The sequence below is a fragment of the Asterias amurensis genome, chromosome 3 (genome assembly GCF_032118995.1).
Source record: "Asterias amurensis chromosome 3, ASM3211899v1".
Classification (NCBI taxonomy): domain Eukaryota; kingdom Metazoa; phylum Echinodermata; class Asteroidea; order Forcipulatida; family Asteriidae; genus Asterias; species Asterias amurensis.
Genome location: NC_092650.1, coordinates 8,784,055 through 8,803,972, shown reverse-complemented (window position 1 = coordinate 8,803,972; position 19,918 = coordinate 8,784,055). Strand labels below are relative to the sequence as shown.

General features: G+C 38.4%; 1 protein-coding gene across 1 annotated transcript in view; it reads right to left on the bottom strand.

Annotated features, from left to right (window-relative positions):
- The window catches only part of LOC139934568 (neuropilin and tolloid-like protein 2), a 63,476-nt gene extending 48,601 nt beyond the window's left edge, over positions 1-14,875 (bottom strand). Inside the window, exon 1 of the mRNA XM_071928844.1 lies at positions 13,310-14,875. Within this exon, the coding sequence (XP_071784945.1) occupies positions 13,310-13,424 (115 nt within the window). The 5' untranslated portion in view covers positions 13,425-14,875. The remainder of the gene's footprint in view (positions 1-13,309) is intronic.
- Positions 14,876-19,918: the final 5,043 nt, after the last annotated feature.

Sequence of the window (19,918 nt, the reverse complement as noted above, 5' to 3'; positions counted from 1 at the left end):
CGGAAGACTGAAACCGCCACACCGGACCCAAGCCGTAGTTTCGAAAACAGCCATAATGGTATTGACTTGCTGGGTACTGACTAATATAAGTAAAAGACAAGGCTGAGCGCAGACTACATACGTGATAGGCTTGAGTTGACTCGGTCTCGTGGAAAGATGGATGAAAGAGATGCCGACTTGAACATTTCCATTGATGGACAATTCACTGTGAGAAAGGGAGTTCATTTCAACCGTGGACTGCTCAGGGTAGTCTGAGTGTTACATCAGCGTGGTTATAACGCCATATTGACTGCGACTTAATTGGCAAGATTGATAATTACAAATCATGGGAACTGTATGATGGCTATATGGTGATATTAATCTTATAAAACATTGTGGCTTGGATTAGAAGACGGCTATATAGTTACTGTGTACAAGTAATGATAGTTAGTATAGTGATGATTAAACATTAAACTTATTAACTGCCATTAACCAAAGGATGCAGAGCGCTTGAAAATAAAATAATAGAACGCAAATTATTGGAGGGGGAGTGCGCAGACAATACACTCAGATTACAAGCGACAAGAGAAAAAATTGATATTGAGGGCCTTTTTAAAAGGGATGAGACCAGTTGAATTCTTAACATGAATAATTGGAAAGTTTCATAGCCATTGGGCAGAGACAGAAAAAGCTCGGTCATCCGCCTGAATGTGAGATCTGGGAATATCTACCAGTCATGAAGTAGAGATGGGAGGTGACTTGGAGAGAGGTTGTTGAGAGACTTGTATGAATGAGGTCAGTGGAGGTCTCAAAGAAGAGAAAACCATTTAGAGGACAGGCTGCAATAGTCCAAGAGGGAAAGAACTGCGTTATGGTATGCAGGTTTAGGATCAGAAAATTAAGGGATCGTCAAATTGGGTTATGTTACTAGAAACAGCACCTACGTTCGTGACGTAAGGAGACGGAGATTTCGACTTCAATCAGATGGATTAAAAATGTTGAAGGCACTTAGGTCACGTACTTATAAAGGTAACAGAAAAGGCGATGAAGAACTCGGATTTTGTTGGGTAGTTGCTGACATCCATGCCTGCAGCACCTTAACACACTTGGCAAGTCTTAACAGAACACAAGCTGCGTCAACCAGGAAAGTTGGATCTAGACATACAAAAAACCTGCACATTATCAGCATAGATGTGTTAAGTGGATAGCATGCTGCCGATCAATGACCAACTAGGTGGGTAAAGTATGTGGAAACTTGGGGTCCAATGACTAATCATTGTGGGACGCCAGGTTTCAGTGGGGTGTCTGACGAAACAGATCTTTGGCATTGGATTGGTCATCCTCTCATAAGTATAACCTGAACCCAGATGAGAGACGCTGCTAGAGAATGGAATAAATAATTTTTGTATTTTTATAGTAGTAGCAGCAGCAGCAGCAGCAGCAGCAGCAGCAGCAGCAGCAGCAGCAGCAGCAGCAGCAGCAGCAGCAGCAGCAGCAGCAGCAGCAGCAGCAGCAGCAGCAGCAGCAGCAGCAGCAGCAGCAGCAGCAGCAGCAGCAGCAGCAGCAGCAGCAGCAGCAGCAGCAGCAGCAGCAGCAGCAGCAGCAGCAGCAGCAGCAGCAGCAGCAGCAGCAGCAGCAGCAGCAGCAGCAGCAGCAGCAGCAGCAGCAGCAGCAGCAGCAGCAGCAGCAGCAGCAGCAGCAGCAGCAGCAGCAGCAGCAGCAGCAGCAGCAGCAGCAGCAGCAGCAGCAGCAGCAGCAGCAGCAGCAGCAGCAGCAGCAGCAGCAGCAGCAGCAGCAGCAGCAGCAGCAGCAGCAGCAGCAGCAGCAGTAGTAGTAGTAGTAGTAGTAGTAGTAGTAGTTGAAACAGTTTGTTATGAAATGCATCTGGTTGGAACGATGTTTTTAAAGTAGAACGATGTTTTTAAAGTAGAATATAATGATCCACATAAGTATCACTAAAAAATGCACGGTTTTCATTTTACGTCGCGAACTAACGGTCGGCCATTTATGGGAGTCAAAATTTTACTCCCATAAATGGCCGACCGTGTTAGTCGACGAGGTGAAAAGAAAACCACGCAATTTCGAGGCATGTTTGTGTGGATCATTGTATTCTACTTTTACAACATCTTTCTAACCATAACTATTTTATAACAAACGGTTACAGATCGCTTTTCAAGGACCAACTCGACCGATCCAAGGCAACGTGGTCCTTTAAATCAGCTTACCGGAAAAAATTGAAATAGGACGCGATAAATGCCGAGTTGCTGATGGTCCAGAGTGAGCTTCTTTGGGACAGGGGTGTTGATTGCTTTACGGAGTTACGAGGGAAACTGACCCGTAGTGAGAAAGCATAAACAGTGTAACAAAGATGGAGATGGTCTAAGGACAAAACTCTTAAGGGATATTTCATCTATGATCTGGCTGAGTTCATCGGCTATTGGTATTATATAAAACCTGGAAACAAGATGAGAACAGTAGTGGTTTTCAGTAAGTTGAAAACTCGCTTCGTTTACGGTCCTATACGTCTAAAAACCCAATATCTTGAACAGGCGGTTTGACTTTATTCTACGGTAGTCGTAGACCAATTTCTTTTTGATTTACACTGGCTTCCAGTCAAAGTTCGTGTTGAGTATAAAATCGTCTGTGTTATTTTAAACTTATTCATCATGGTAAATCGGCCCCTCGCTATCTGTCAGAATTAATTTCAATTTACGTTTCTCATATTCGTACTAGAAGTTGTGTTGGTGTCAAACTTAATTTTTCCTTAGTTGGCCCAAAGCCTAGCAAATCTTATGGGGATCGGCATTTTCTATTTATGCTCCCACCCTTTGGAATAATTTACCCATTCATTTGAGGATTATCAACTTTGATATTTTTAAAACCCATCTCAATTTTTTTTTTAAAGATATTATCTTTGACTCTTTCATTGACTTTTTTTTGTGGTGTTGTATTGTTGATTGTCGCGTATTGGTGTTTGTTATTGTTTGTTTTTGTCGTTCTTACTGTACAATGTAATTTTGCTGTGTTTTGCTTACTCTTTTTAGCTTAATGTTTATACAAATTATGTAAAATTCTGTACAGCGTTTTGAGATTTTTTATGTAAGACGCTATATTAAAAAATAAATTATGATTATATTATTAGTGTACATAGCAGGTAGCTTGTCCTATGGGTTCCAGGCCTCATCATAGTATGGTATACGCTCTACTCATCTCATTTTCATCAAGATGACAAGGTTACTCCTAAGCATGCCCAGGGTAGGCCTTATATATACGGCTAGGCTCTTCAATGATGCAGTCTTCTTGCAGTGGGTGGTCCACTTATATAAGGTCATCTGATATTATGCTCTTTGAAGATCTTCTCGTTCATTGTTAAAGGTAATCTCTCAGTTGTATAGGACCCGGGACATACTACCTTTTTTATGGACTAAAAGGCAGTGTACACTGTTTGTAATTACTCAAAATATTTTTTAGCATTGATAGGTTGATAGTATAAAACATTGTGAGAAACGGCTCCCTCTCAAAATTTAGAATTTGAGGTCTCGAAATCAAGCATCTGAAGGGTGTTTTTTTCTTTCATTGTTATCTTGCAACTTCGACGACCAAATGAGCTTAAATTTTCACAGGTTTGTTATTTAATAATGCATATGTTGAGATACACCAAGTGAGAAGACTGGTCTTTGACAATTACTATAAGTGTCCAGTGTCTTTAAAGTCAGACTGACATTTGTGTGAACCATGAATTAGAACTGTTAATGATTTAGCTCATCTTAAGAAAGGCGGCCGCCGTGTCCGAATAATTGGCGACTACGGCTAGGCCTGAACAGTCGTAGCTGTAGCTGTAAAGCGACTCGGTGACAAACGTCGAGTTTAGTATTTCTAATCGTCTACCGCATTCAAAATGGTGACGCGGGAGAGTCAATAAGTAATGTTTTTTATGATGTCAACTCGACATATATAACGTTCACCATTTTAATCGTTGCGTCCATCGTTTACAGTGACTGGCGTTCAACGTCTTGTTTTAATAGTGTCAAAAAAAATCAATTATAGTTTAATTCTGAAATCTATAGATTATGTTTGTTACAGTGTAGATCTACATCCTTTCCCAGAATACAAAAGCATTGTACATAGGTATTCTCCTCCAAAAGAGCATCGCCCGGTTAAAAAAAACCTATTAAATTGACAAGGCAAGAGCGCGACGTCTGTAACCACCTCGTGTAACAGCCCGTTCTACACAACAGTGTCGAACCTAAATCAAAGTTTCGCGCTAAACGTCGATCTTTTGTCGAATTTTTAACGAATATTTTGTACCAGTCCGACACGCCAATCAACCAAACAACTTTCTAGCCAGAAGTATAATGTAACAACTCAGACTTAATTTACTTTGAAAGCAATTAAGGGTACGTGTTAAAATATTCCATATTTTAGAAAACACAGCAATTTAATCTGAGTATAAAGTGTAAACAAACAGTACATAGCAATCAGTTCTTGTGCCAGGTTTTATTAATGACAGATCTATAGGGTTTTAATAAATGTACTAGTCAATAAACCAATGTTGCTTTAAACGATTCCGTTGACGTTCTTGAAAAATAAACCAAGACAGAACCTCCGTGCCTGGAATTCCAGTAGTCTCAAGAGTCATTTCGATATGTTGGTATGTTCACTATGCAAGCAACAGCCGCTAGGAGGAGTGTCAAGGAGGTATTAACTCACTATATGTTGTTTAATGAGATGTGGATTGCTTGAGCTCCCATCTCATGCTTTTATAATTACGACTAAATGCTCACTGATGAGTTTATCGAGCTAAGTTTTCTTTAAATCCAACCTCTACCCCAGACACAACCTCTACACAAGACACGTTTGAAAGAGAGAGAGAGAGAGAGCGCAAGTCTCAGTGAACTCTTTAGTAGATTTCTTATAATAGGCCCTACATCAGCTACGGAGTGTACTCCACGCCACTCAGTTTATCTGGAAAATCAAATTTTTGACTTGTGGAAGTTGATATAAAATAATGCAGTCAAGGCTGTTTTGAATACACATTGTTGAATAGTGGAATGTGTACGTGGCACACGTTTGGTGATTATCAAGGGAGAAAATAACAATATAATATTCAGAAGCTAAATCTTGATATAAATTGCTGGTATACTCGTTGTCGTGGCTATATTTCTTCACAGAAAACAACACAAACTCACATAGTGTTCAAGCAGTGCTTCATGGTATAACTGTTCACATATAAAAAATATATATATGATATTACTACCGGGAGTTTTATTTGTGTGAAACCTGAACGAGTTGCGATCGGTTTAACCACAGACTTTGAAGTGATGCCCTTAAAACATTCCCTGGGTACTTTTGAACCTAGTTAATATATTTGGCATTCGTCAAGCGTCTTTTAAATAAAGATCCCTTAAAGACACTGGACACCTTCGGTAATTGTCAAAGACCACGATTCTCACTTGATGTATCTCAACATATGCATACAATAACAAATCTGTGAAAGTTTGGACTTGTTGTTTTTTATCAAAATGTTCTTTCTGTATATAAGGTAAACAAAGTATCCAATCAACAATTATTTTGATTAATTTAATTATAATACCGTAAAACATTTGACGAGGGCAATGTTGGTGTCATATAGTTTGAATGACATCTCTCAGCTTATGTCGGTCCTGATCACGAATTTCTGTTGGTACACCCCCAAAATAAAAGGGATCGGTACAATATTGTTTTCATTAAAAACATCAAAAAAAAAGTAAAGTATACAGTCGTCTCGTTTATCATGGCGGTTGCTTCCATTTATTCTGTATTCGTTTTAAGACGTTGGAAATTACCGTGCCCCTGAAGACTTAAGATAGTTATCAAAAGCAAAAGATTTGCTTGAAACAGTTTGAATTGGGTTGTAGAGAAAATCTCAACAAAAATGTAAAGAGTTTAACAGGCAAATACAATAAATATCCTTGTTAAAAAGTTTTGAGACAGTCTAAAAAAAAAAATCTCAAATAAAAAATGGTGTCCCTAAGAAATAGCTGTTCATGAAACACTTAAGTTGAATTACCATGACGGTAATACAAGGTGTCAATCAATAGTTAGCAAGAGGTGGACTATAGTTTTTACCATGAATGGAAGTTGGCTTTGAGTATATGCTTACGAACAATAAAACAATTTGTTTAGTAATTGTTTGTCACGATTTATATGTTTAAAAAATATATAAAGTTGTTTGGGGGGCTGACTCCGCCTACCCCTTTTGTGACGTCAATCGAGGCAGACTTTGCCTGCAATACGTATAGTAAACACACGTGCAAAGTACATGTACGTCCAAGTCGTGAGTTGGTACATTTCAAACTCACGACTTGGTCCGTACATGTACTTTGCAATTGTGTTTACTCTACGCATTACAGGCAAAGTCTGCCTCGATTGACGTCACGAACAGCGCCCTCTCGGGTCGGGGTCTACTCTTAAATTTGAAAATAACATAACAACTGATTTTTTAAAACCTTAGTTAACTGTTTATTCACATTCCACTCATCAAAACACATATATTAGTGACAAAAGCTTTATTTTGAAAAAATACCACTTCCAGGTGACTTTAAATCATTTACCGAAAACATCTTGCAACATGAATGTCAACGAGCAGACTCAAGTTCATTGATGATGCCAGTCAATGCAGACGAATACTAGGGAGGTTTCTCACGAGAACGTAATAGCATACGCATACGATTAGCTATCCGTAACCTACTTACGTGTAGCAAGCAGGATTGTCGTCTGCACGTATAGTGGATAGCGAGTAGCGTATGACGTCATAGTGATGACGTATCCGTCGCACTAACCGTATCCGTTCGCATGCGAAACCTCTCTATTATTTTGGGTTTTTTTTACCCACACACTGATGTGTGTTAGCACTATATACTCAGTACTTTCCCGAGTCCTGTGAAAAAAATACCACGGCATGTTACTCGGGTGGCATTCGAACCCACGACCCTTGCAATTCTAGAGCAGTGTCTTACCAACTAGACCACCGAGTTTGCCCGGAAGCTAGAGGCAGTTCGAATCCTATCTGTTCCAAATCGCCAACAACAAAACGATATAATTCTGGGGAGGGATAATAGGGAGCGCGGGGCGAGTACTGGGAGAGCGTGCACCTCTTGTATGAGCAGGGATTAGATTAACCCCATCTTTGTTGGTGAATACGGTAATCCTATTTAAGCAGTCATTACTCGACTGATGTCAAGGAGGGTAAACAACGCAATTTAACGGGAGCCACTTTAGATGAGCTATCCTTTTAAAGAACTCAAAGTCGATGTTTAAGACTATTACATACAATGCTTACGTAATGTCCTCTATGTTTATTATTGTGGTGGTCCTGTGGAAGAAAACACAATACCTAAATAATGACGTCATAATATAATTATATTGAAGGTTTCACAATTCGCCCCCAAGTAACGAAAATTAACATTAAAAATCTCGGCAAAAAATTGAAGCCTTCGGTATTGGGGTTACTCGCAGATATGACGGCAAAGTAAAATACGGTTGAGTTTTGCTGTTTTTAATCATGTATTAATAAAGATATATAAACAATAAATCATTCTGTGAAAAAAATCATTACAAAACCTGATATTTTGAGATATTGTCGAAAAACTAGAGTGGCTATGTCCACGCAGAAATCCGTAACAATTGAAGAAACGTTTCAGGCATGAAACAGGGAATCGTTTCTCAAAATGTATCTTACCAACAGCTTCAGTGTTTCTTCTTACCATGTCAGTTTTAGTGGTCATGAATTGTTGGAGTAATTACCAAAGGTTTACACTCCCTTATTGACGTCGTGATATAGGGAAGAAAGTATCAGACGTTCAATTCTGCGTCAAATTTTACGACTTTGGGAGTAAGTTTTACAATATTGTTTCATGAGTTTGACGTCATAAAAACACCTTTAATTTAATAAATAACCTTTCAACACGCTGTTTTAACAGCCCGCACTTTTGATTGCAATTTACTAAAGTGTGAGGCATTTCAGCTCGATTATGCTTTATACTGTCGACTTAATCTATTAATGAATAGCTGATGAGTATTGCATTGTTCGACTGAGTGTAATAATTGGATACTGAGTGTAATAATTGGATACTGACAACACTTTGCTCAAAGGAACACGTTGCCTTGGAACGGTCGAGTTGGTCTTTGTAAAGCGTTTGTAACCGTTTTTTATAAAATGCATATGGGTAGAAAGATGTTGAAAAAGTAGAATACAATGATCCACACAAACATGTCTCGAAATTGCGTGGTTTTCCTTTTACCTCGTCGACTAACACGTCGGCCATTTATGGGGGTCAAAATTTTGACTCCCATAAATGGCCGACCATGTTAGTTCGCACAGTAGAAGGAAAACCACGCAATTTCGAGGCAAACTTGTGTGGATCGTTGTATTCTTCTTTTAAAACATCTTTCCAACCATATGCATTTTATAAAAAACGGTTACAAACGCTTTTGTTTTGACAAACTCGTCCGATCCAAGGCAACGTGTTCCTTCAAGCTTAAAGAATATAGCGAGGTGTTAACCTTTTAGTTATTTAGGCCTCCTACACCTTTGGTTCAAAGTTAGCAGTTTGGCGCAAACATCATCCGCACTGACACACAGTTTAAAACAAGTGATATAGCTGACTAGAACAGCTATTAGAGTATTGACATTATCTATAAGGCAAATGAGTAGCTACTGTTAAAATTTGATAATAGAAAAGATAATAAAAGTCATCTTAAAATATACACTACGAAGGCAATAATTGGCGTGGTCCTTTAGCTGAATTTAGTCTGGGTCGTCAGTAAACTGACGACGTAACTGCTAGGCACCAGTTCCCGATTGGACCAGCCACCGTCCCTTAATGCACTGGTAAATATGTTGTATAGCTAAAGTAATGTTCGCCTCCTTGGTCGAAATTATTTTCGTACACTGTTTTACAAATTTCTCAAAACTACATCACCTCAGCAAGTAATATTTTAAGGGGAGCTTTCTAATTCTACTATCATTATCTTCAAACCGTGAAAGTTTAATGTAAATCGGGTTTTTTTTTGGGGGGGGGGTATACAAAAAGTAGCCACACCCTTTAAAAGAGTGGCTGGTCTATCGATGGAATGATCATGAACGTAGCCTAGCGTGCTGTTTCTATTCGTTTTGAAGTGTGATGGTGGCTATATAGTCGACTCAACGAGCTTTGTCAATTCAGTTTACAGTTGTCGTTGTTGCTTTGGCGCTTAACCTAAATCACAGTACGTTTATTCAATGTTGCAGAAGTCACAGTAATTAAAAAATGAATAATACAAAATGCCATAATAATATAGTCAAAATGATAATACATGTACATTTTATAAAATTAATACAGAAGTGAACAAATGGCGACATCTCAGTACCGTTTCGTCTACTACCAACTTTAAATCACCAATGTTTGTGATGTTGTTATGAGATATCGCATATCTTTTCATTTAACAATATTCACAATTAATGGGAGTTAACAACGACGCGACTGTTTTCTTAACTATCTGATCTACCAAAACGTCTGTCTTATGTTATTTTAGCACATACAGCCTTGATGTTTACACTCAAAACATCACTTTGTAATTTCAAGGTAGAAGTCCAGAGGGAACAAATCAAGGGTAAGAACACTGGCTTATGGATAAACAAATTTCACTTCCATTGACTAGATTTCAATATTAAGTATACCATACAACCATCAACCAGTTTGAATGTTGCATTGAATTAAAGTGATCTGTTTTGTAGTTTATGTAATGTAATGATTGTTTTCATGTTATGTTTATCGGGATTATTTTGACAGGGTTGCGCAACGGTGATTTGTGGTAGTTTTACTGCTAGTATTAAAATAATTCGGAAAGACTAATATCTCTGAGGGATCACTAATTTTATTCGATTATAATTTTTCGTTTAGTACATAGACTAAATTGATATCAAATTCATGACACATGTCATAAGCTACTATCAAAACAAACCATGGTAAGGTGATGTATTATTAAAGGCAGTGGACACTATTGGTAATTGTCAAAGACTAGCCTTCACAGTTGGTGTATCTCAACATATGCATAAAATAACAAACCTGTGAAAATTTGAGCTCAATCGGTCATCGAACTTGGGAGATAATAATGAAAGAAAAAACACCCTTGTCACACGAATATGTGTGCATTTAGATAGTTGATTTCGAGACCTCAAGTTCTAAACTTGAGGTCTCGAAATCAAATTCGTGGAAAATTACTTCTTTTTCGAAAACTATGGCACTTCAGAGGGAGCCATTTCTCACAATGTTTTATACCATCAACCTCTCCCCATTACTCGTCACCAAGAAAGGTTTTACGCTAATAATTATTTTGAGTAATTACCAATAGTGTCCACTGCCTTTAAGTTTTAATGAAATGCCCTCAGGAATACTTGTTCACTCTTAAAAGCACTGATGGTATTGTTCTATTTCTGTCTGCAAAGTGGGATATACAATCACCCTAATGGATGGAACTTGTTATATCATGTAATGGTTAGAGGAACCGAGTTTCCCTATCTGTCTGCATAGTGGGATATACAATAATAATAAAAAACACCCCAATGGATGGAACTTGTTATATCATAATAATAGTAGAGGAACCGAGTTTCTCTATCTGTCTGCATAGTGGGATATACAATAATAATAAAAATCACCCCAATGGATGGAACTTGTTATATCATAATAATAGCAGAGGAACCGAGTTTCTCTATCTGTCTGCATAGTGGGATATACAATAATAATAAAAATCACCCCAATGGAGGGAACTTGTTATATCATAATAATAGTAGAGGAACCGAGTTTCTCTATCTGTCTGCATAGTGGGATATACAATAATAATAAAAATCACCCCAATGGATGGAACTTGTTATATCATGTAATGGTTAGAGGAACCGAGTTTCTCTATCTGTCTGCATAGTGGGATATACAATAATAAAAAAACACCCCAATGGATGGAACTAGTTGTATCTTGGAAGATGAACTGAATACACGTGTTTTTCTACTGAACGAAAGTTATGCTTGAAGCTGTGCTGCGGGATCTTTAATCAATCGTGTGCAGAAAGTATCAAGATAATATGAAAACCAATTTCATTTTATTTTACTCATTCATTTCATTTCATTTAGTTTCTTTTCCAGACGATTCCACTTTAGCCTTGAACAACGAAAATGGAAATTAAAATTGTTTGTCCATGAGTTGATGACGTAATTGTTTCCAAACGAGTTCGCATTCAAATTTGGTATGATTACTTTTATTTATTTCAACATTGTTATCTATTAAATTTAGTATGATGTTAAAGACACTGGACACTCACTTTGTGTATCTCAAAATATGTATAAAATAACAAACCTGTGAAAATTTGAGCTCAATCGGTCGTCGAAGTTGCGAGATAATAATGAAAGAAAAAACACCCTTGCAACACGAAGTTGTGTGCTTCATATGCTTGATTTCAAGACCTCAAATTCTAAATCTGAGGTCTCGAAATCAAATTTGTGGAAAATTACTTCTTTCTCGAAAACTACGTTACTTCAGAGGGAGTCGTTTCTCACAATGTTTTATACTATCAACCTCTCAACATTACTCGTTACCAAGTAAGGTTGTCAATCAGATTGTCATCAGATTATCAATGTCTATATTTGTGTCTTCTTTCCAACAAGCTATTAGTTCATAAGTATTTTTAAGTTTATAGGAGCCATTAAAAAGACACGACAAGGATGTGATCTGTAACTGATTGGTACATATTGATGGATGTTTAATTGCTTGAAATTCTTAACTGTACCAATGCTACAGAGAAAGAGAAAGTTCGAGACGATCATAGCAGATGTATAAAGCCATAACTCTCAACTGTAATCAAACCTCATGTCAGTTTGATCGCCCCAACAGATTAATCTCTGACCCCAATTAGCTCAATAAATTGCAACAGTTTCTTTTCATAATGTTCACACTAATGTACAATTATTCTAAACATTTCAGCTTTTAAAAGGGAATCCAGCGTTGTTTTCCTACTATCTAGTTTTGTAAAATTGAATTTTTATTTTGCATTTCGATTTTGTGGAGAACCTAACAAAAGTCGCATAAAAGCAGAGAAAAATAACTGCTTACAAAAAAATATACTAGGCCTACTCATTAATTTTCAAGTGATAGGATTATTCTCTCAGAGAAGGGGATCAAATTCCCCGGTTCGAATCCCGTCTCGGACCAAAACCCTCTGATGTTGTTTTCGGTCCCTCCCTTTGCCTTCGGACCTTCGTCCTCTTATAGTTTCTATCCACATGAGACAATTCCCTTGAGACACTGGACACCTTCATAATTATCAAAGACCAGTCTTCTCACGTGGTGTATCTCAACAAATGCATAAAGCAACAAACCTGTGAAAACTTGAACTCAAATGGTCGTCAAAGTTTAGAGATAATATTAAAAATGGGGAAAAAACACCCTTGTAATCTGAAGTTGTGATTTCGAGACCTCAACATCTATATTCTGAGGTCTCGAAATCAAATCCGCGGAAAGTTACTTCTTTCTCGAAAACTACGTTACTTCAGAGGGAGCCGTCTCTCACATTGTTGTATACTATCAACAGCCCTCCATTGCTGGTTACAGACTAAGTTGTTCTGCTTCCAATTATTTTGAGTAGATACCAAAAGTGTTCACTGCCTTTAAGTGCGTTGCAGTGAATGACACTCTACCGCGGATCCATTAGTTAATTATCAAGTAAGATACAAAGTACAAATCACATCAATGTTTGACTTGTTCTAGATCTCATCAAGGTTGTAGGGCCCAATAATCCGGCTCTATTTATAACTTTAATTATGACAATGACACCGTTATACAAACAGACATCTCGAAAACTCTCGATGAGCATCTTTAGGTCTGTATAATGAGGTGCGAACTATTACAGGGGCAAGGCTGTGTATGGCCAAGGTATCAGAACGGTTTCAGATGTGAATTTCTGCACAGCAGCTTTAACAAATCTGCAACAAAAACACCATCGTTTCATCATGGCTGATATTATTACAACAATGATGATACTTTAAATGCAATGATCGAATAGCAACTCAATGGTATATGAATACAATCGCAATAATAGGTCTCTTCTGCCACTATATTGTAAACACTCACCAGTTATATACTTAACACCTTCAAGGTACGGTCATTTATTTACGAACTTTAAATAATTATTGTTAGCATTTTCAAATTAAACCTACATAAAATATTAGATAAAATAAGTATTAATTTGCACTCCTTTTTAAAGTTGTGACATCTGTTACATTTGTGCATGCTTCCTCTGTTATTTGAACAACATACTTACCAAGTGATAGTCTGATGAGAGACCAGGATAATCTGTCAGCCAGCCGTGTCTCTGAGGCACATGTCCAAGGAGGATGGACCGTCCTCAATGCATAACGTTCCCTCGATCCAATCATGACAAACTCCGTTGTGATTGTTATGTCACTCGCTGGGGGATATCTGAAGAAGCAACATTATCCAACGTTTAAAATCCATCCCGAGGAGTAGAGCAATAACAGAGTCTCTGCACGCATTGAGGTTTAATGCGTTACCTTGTAATACTAGTCCAGGCGATGATGATCCCAGTCACTGCGTCTTGCTCTGCTCTTATACATGAGCGAATATTGCAGTTGCATGCGATTCGGGGATGAACGTGCAGTTTTCACTCAACAAGCGATCGTGTATTTACGAAAGTGCAGTACACGGGGCTCGTCGGAAGTGCAAAATGATGCGCGGGCAATTAAATGCGGATAGTTTGAAACGAAAAGTTTGCCTCTATCAATGAACGTAAAGGAAGCAACCAACGATGATTTTTTTTTTTTTGCGGCTGTAATGACTTCTCGACCGACAGTCTCTTCAGTTAATTGGCAGAGGCCCTACGCGAGTTAAAGCTTTTTGCGTTAAAATCAATCAACATTTCCAACTTCTTTTGATTAAAGAACAACCATTCACTAATCACGAATGAGAAATGTGCGCATTCTTAATGGCGTCCGTCGTGGCCTAATGGTTAATCGTGACGTGTTTGCCAGTGACATCTTGAACTCAGTCATATTGAGTGGAGTGCATAGTCAAAGGGCAGCTGTTACCAATGTATTGGCATCCACTAGAGTATGCCAATCCTGACGGGTGCTCTCGTGCAGCATTAAATCATGACCCAATTATACAAGGTCTGTACAAATCAAAATGATCTTTATTTTTTACGGCAATCATGTAGTTTAATGGTTAAACAAGTATTTAGCTATTGATAATGTGCACGAACACGGGGAACCTAGTCCTTCTATTGATTTTATCAGTCTTTTCGTCGCAAAATATATACTGGTAGACCTACTGGTACTCTATGCTTGAACTGAGTCACGTGCGTCTTTGGGAAATTAACTACTGGTAATTAACTGAGAAAGGTGCTGGTTTGAGGCAACAAAATCCTACAGAATGGTAGCCAATTTGAAGTACATGTTGTAGGATCAAATTTCATGACAAAGAGAGCGAGCGATGAGTATTAAGTCGGTTTCGTCTGGGATGCCCAAGGCGCGTGCAGTGGGAGGTAGTGGGCCGTCTCTTCGTTGATCTTCGCTCTAGAATCCTCCGCATAGAACCCATGGCAAGACTAAACCATGCCTGCCACCGTTCATCAACGATTGTAACAACTGTTAAAGGTTGACATACAACTCCATCTGTATGCCAGTGTACTTAAATGCCCCACGTCCTTAGCGTGCTACAAACACCGAAGAACTCTCGCTATTTCGTTGTAGGTGGTATATTCCTTTATCCGGCCCCTGGCATTCAATTTGAAAAATTGTTGAGAGCATAATGCAGCTGATCATACCAGGTATACGCCTTCACTCAGACAAGCACATCTCAAACTACGGTTTCTTTTCATTTCATGTAACCTCTTGAACAGGTAGCCTACAGCCTGTGCAAATAACATTGGAGCGAATAGATAACACGTGATGGGTCGGTACATGTTGTGTATAGTTTCCAACCAATAGGATCGATTGCGAATCGATCCCGAATGTAACGTGTAACTAATCCCCTGGTGCACAATAATGGGTCCATTAGAAGAAGTGCCGGACATAAATGACAGAACAGTGGGTACACCTTCCCTACAGGTAGAAACATAGATACATAAACAACGATTTGTATACAGAAGGGAACAATGATAGTATTGATGGTTTTTTTTTTTGTGGCGATGGGGCTAAATCCCCCCTCCCACACCACACCATAGCATCCATTTGAAGACATTGGGGAAAATAATTCACATCTTCATGCATAATTTATTCAAAGGTTTAGTCTAGCCTTAAGAGTTCAAGTCACATTTTCTCTGAAACCACAACCCTATAGATAGATTCGTTTCTCAAAATGTAATACAATATCGACAGCTGCAATGCTTCTTACCAATTTAATGTTTGTATGGGCCGTCATTAAATATTTTGAGTAGTTGCCAAAGGTAAACCTAGTCACTATAGTACAATACGACGAAATTGTAAGGCCGCCAGGGCTAAGGTAAACTCCCCTTTTACAAGGATAATAGTCTGACATAAAACATACCGGCGCTCTTGAATTCACTTATCAAGTTTACGCGTTAATGAAGATGAATTTCACCCAAGTCTATCTGCTTGCTTGGCAGGACATTATTATCATAGCTTATGTGATCAGGATTGATTGAGTTAGACACATTCACTATATCAAAACTAAAGTGTGCAATGAGAAACGTTTCGTGCATGAAGCGTTTCTCAGATCGTGAATACCAATGGACTTTAGAAAGCTAGGTGGTAGCAGACCTAAATTTCAATTGTTTACGTAGTTCTGAGTATGCGCACATTTCTGAGAACCATTGATACCTACCTGTAAGTCTGCTGCCACCTATTCTTCCTGTCAGATTTTCTGCGATATATCAAAAGCACAACTATACTATACTACAAAATTATGCATTTAAAGGCACACAATATTTTTCTTTCATTAAAGGAACACGTTGCCTTGGATCGGACGAGTTGGTCTATAATTGGCGTTTTTAACCGTTTGTTATCAAATTCATATGATTGGAAAGATGTTTTAAAAGTAGAATACAATGATCCACAAATTTTCCTCGAAATTGCGTGGTTTTCCTTTTACTTTGCGAACTAACATGTTCGGCCATTAATTATGGGATTCAAAAATTTGACTCTGTGCCTTTAAAGAGAATGTGCCGCATCGAATCAGCATAAAAAACTACTGAGATACATACCAAAAAAGAAAGGGGGAACAGGTTTGTTTCTTCATAAATATGACCCTGTGTTCGTTGTTATTGTTGCTTTTTATTTTGTTTTTACCTTTTTTTCTTTTCTTTTTTTCGGTAAAGGTGTTGCTGTAGTGTGATGGCATATAGAGACACTTCTCTGAGTCGTAAAACTGAAGTCGTGACTTATTATGCATGCCTATTCCAACCACACTGTATGTTTCCATGTCAGTAACTGTCAGAGCATTGTTTGTTATTTGTTTATATATGTTTTATTTAGTTAGTTGATTGTCATCGTGGCCTTCACTGAAAACAGGTTTATATGGAAAACTTTGACCCCATTTCGGACAGAAAATAAGCCCCTGCTCTCTCACACACCGCATATGTGCACCAACACACATTCATGAATATGCAGTGCGGTCACAACAGCAGCAGTTCACACGATCAAACCATTCCTGACAAAGGGGGTAAATACAACTGGAGCGGATAATGTTCTCGCATACAGCCATGCATGTACAGAGCAAGTAGCCTGATAATTATTTCCAAACTGAAAAATAAATAAATGTAACTTTAGTAATTGTCATGCTTGTTGTGATACCGAATAAAATAGTTTAATACGTGCATGTAACATCACATGACAGTTCTTCATGAAAAGTGCATGTCAATCTTGTGTAAGTGTTGCTTCTGATTAATCTTCATTTATTTTGTCACTCAAATTTATTAAAACGGCACAATAAAGGAACAAAGAAAACCACCGTTCTTCCTTCGATCATCTTATGTAAACCATCCATCTCCGGATCGGGCTCATACAGTCGATAACGCACACATACACCATCACAAACTGTTACCCCTCTAAAACATAATGAGGTGATCCAACGCAAAGACTTAAATTCTTACACTTATTACTGGATATTTAGACAGATTTAACTTCTGGCAGTGATCAAAAGAGGAACCGGAACATAACTAATTTTATAAAATCTCTTTACTTGTAAACAAATCTGAGATTCAAGCAGTACATTTCGCGATTTCACCGACGACAAAACAGAGTCACTCGCTTTGTCTTTCACGTGGACAACAGTGCGTTCGTTGCCTTTGTACGGGAAACCAATGGAGCCTGACTATACTAACTACTGCATATTCATTGCGGGGTCACGTCTTCAGATATGAAAGGAGCTCAACAATTGGATCGAAGAAGGCCCTATATTCCTCTAGACCAATCAAACTTATTCTTATACCACTGGAAAGAGAATTTTCTCTAGTTTATTTAGACATGCGATCCAGTTGTGTAAGATGAATGGAACAGCTTTGCCGTTCAATTTAGTGAGCGAACTCCGTGAAAACTGAGTTGACCTCCATAGGGATTTACGCTTTTGAGCATTTTTAGCAAGTTTTTAATCAAAAAAAGGCCCTATGTTCTCGAGTTGCATGAATTAAGAAAATATATCGTACCGTAAGAAGATGTTATATACTTTCAAATACTGAGCGATCTGGTTTGATACATAACAACACTTTTTGCTAGCAGGGGGAAGTTCGGATGGAGGGCCGTTTTTGGCCATGTGTTTCACGTGTTAAACCACGCGTGCAGGGCTTCCGTGAGCAAATGTCCGGAAGTTTTCCATTAGCCAGGAATAATCTCATTTGATGAGTTATATTTTTCCATTTGTATGGTGTCCAGTTTAAATTATAATTTGAGAAAGGAGATCATGATCTTCTTGAGGCAAAAATGTATTTCCATTATAGTAACTAAAAATGTATTCAGCACAACCGAGAGAAGTGACTATGAAAGTTAACTGAAAGGAACCAATGTCTGTTCGACTTCTATGAAAATAGTTGAGTGTACAACAATCGTAAAAGACACATCGTTTTTTTGAATAAATGTGAGTTCAAATGTGAGTTCAATTGTAAATTATTCACATCCATGACGCAAATCGCGAATCAGACGCAAGAGATTGGAGGTTGTACTAGAAATAAGATTAGGCCTTATAGTTTCAATTTGATTTGGTTGGCTCATTAGATATCGTTGCAATAAACAAAGTCTACCTAAATCTCAAAATTGAGGTAGCCTGTTCACAAAAGAATGAGGGAATCATGCATGAAAGGGAATTACTTATATCGATGTTTACTTGTTTTGTACTATATAAACATACAATGAATAGGGTAGATGGCCTTAGCTTTCGATCCAGTCCGGACCTTCTTCAGAGGCATAAAACAAGTACAAACAAATACATATCCATTTATAAAAATAAGAGAGGGGAAAGGGATGAAGGAAAGCATCCAGAAAGAAGCGGGAAAATAACAGGCAATCAAAGTTTCTATTTCAGAAACAATTGGTGTCTCGTTTAGTATGAAAGGAAGGATTACTTGACCATAAAAGTGGTAAATGCATTGTTCGATAACAATGCAGGGAAACATGAAAGGGTAAAATTAGGGAGCAAGTTGCATCATGATGCAACTAACAACGGTCAATTAATAAAGACTAGCAAGAAATCGTTCACACGCCGTACTAAAGTTGGTCCAAGTCCACTTAGACCGGTTCGGGTTCAACTTTTGTGCGTGTGAACGCAAATAAAGTTAGACCGGATCGGGTTTAAACCCCAAAACTTAAACCGTCCAGCGAGGCGGTCTAAGTCTAAACCGGTTCGGGTTTATCTTTTAACACTGCGTGTGGACAGAATGACATCCGGTTTTAACTCACAACGGACGACCCATTGTGTGGTTCAATGCACACGCCCGGGACCCGGAGTGCTTGTATACGGTTTCTGTTGCCTCTGATGCTGAAAAGCACCGAGTATTTATATTACTTTCTTGCCGCTTACCGAGTTGGCGAAACCCTCTCGATCGGTGTATGCAGTTTAACACAGGCCCACGCCCATGATTTATTAAATTCTGAAACAAATTATATTTTCCAAGCTTTTTTTGTTGAGTATCCTACAATAAATTGAAACTGTTTTCCATGCGTATACTACGAGCGCAGCGAAGAAGCATATTTTGTAATGCTTCTCACATGTAGAGCGCTGCCATCCCATAGTGATCACTCTCTGATATCCCATAGTTACCATCACCGATCCCGTGGATGTGCCTTTCTATTGCCGTCACCATTACTAGCGTGCTGTACTTTCAATCTAGGAGAATGAACTGCAGTGGGCGCGAGGCTGTGTGTAGGGGAAATTCCCTACGCCAGCAATATCACCACGTTGTTGGGAAGTTGGGAAAATACTGCAAAGTACATGTATTTACGTAACTTGCACGTGTGTAGTTGTGTTTATGAACGAATCGGAATAAAAATCGCGGCACCAGCTTTTGAGAGATCGCAACTTCCAATCGATTGAAGTACAAACTAAAAGTATTTATTAAATTGGAAACAGTGGTATAAAACAAAACACAAAAATGAAACGTGTTCTGTTTCATGGAATATGGACAATATTTTGGTGAGTTTTCTCGGCGGTTTGTATCAATATTTTGTTTGTTTAAAAAAATAATTTCGAGTCGTGTTCATGTTTGTTTTAAGTGCCCATATCCTCCCAACGGTAAAACTGTTACCGCGTTCGATTGAGCCATTTGTATCCAATAATTATGCCCTGTCTGATCATCCAGGGCATGGGGCACTCAGTATCTCGGCATACTCGGTGCGTGAATCTGATGAATAAAACAAGATGTTAGAGCAACGGGGTCGCGTCTACTTTGACCTCTTAAAACCGA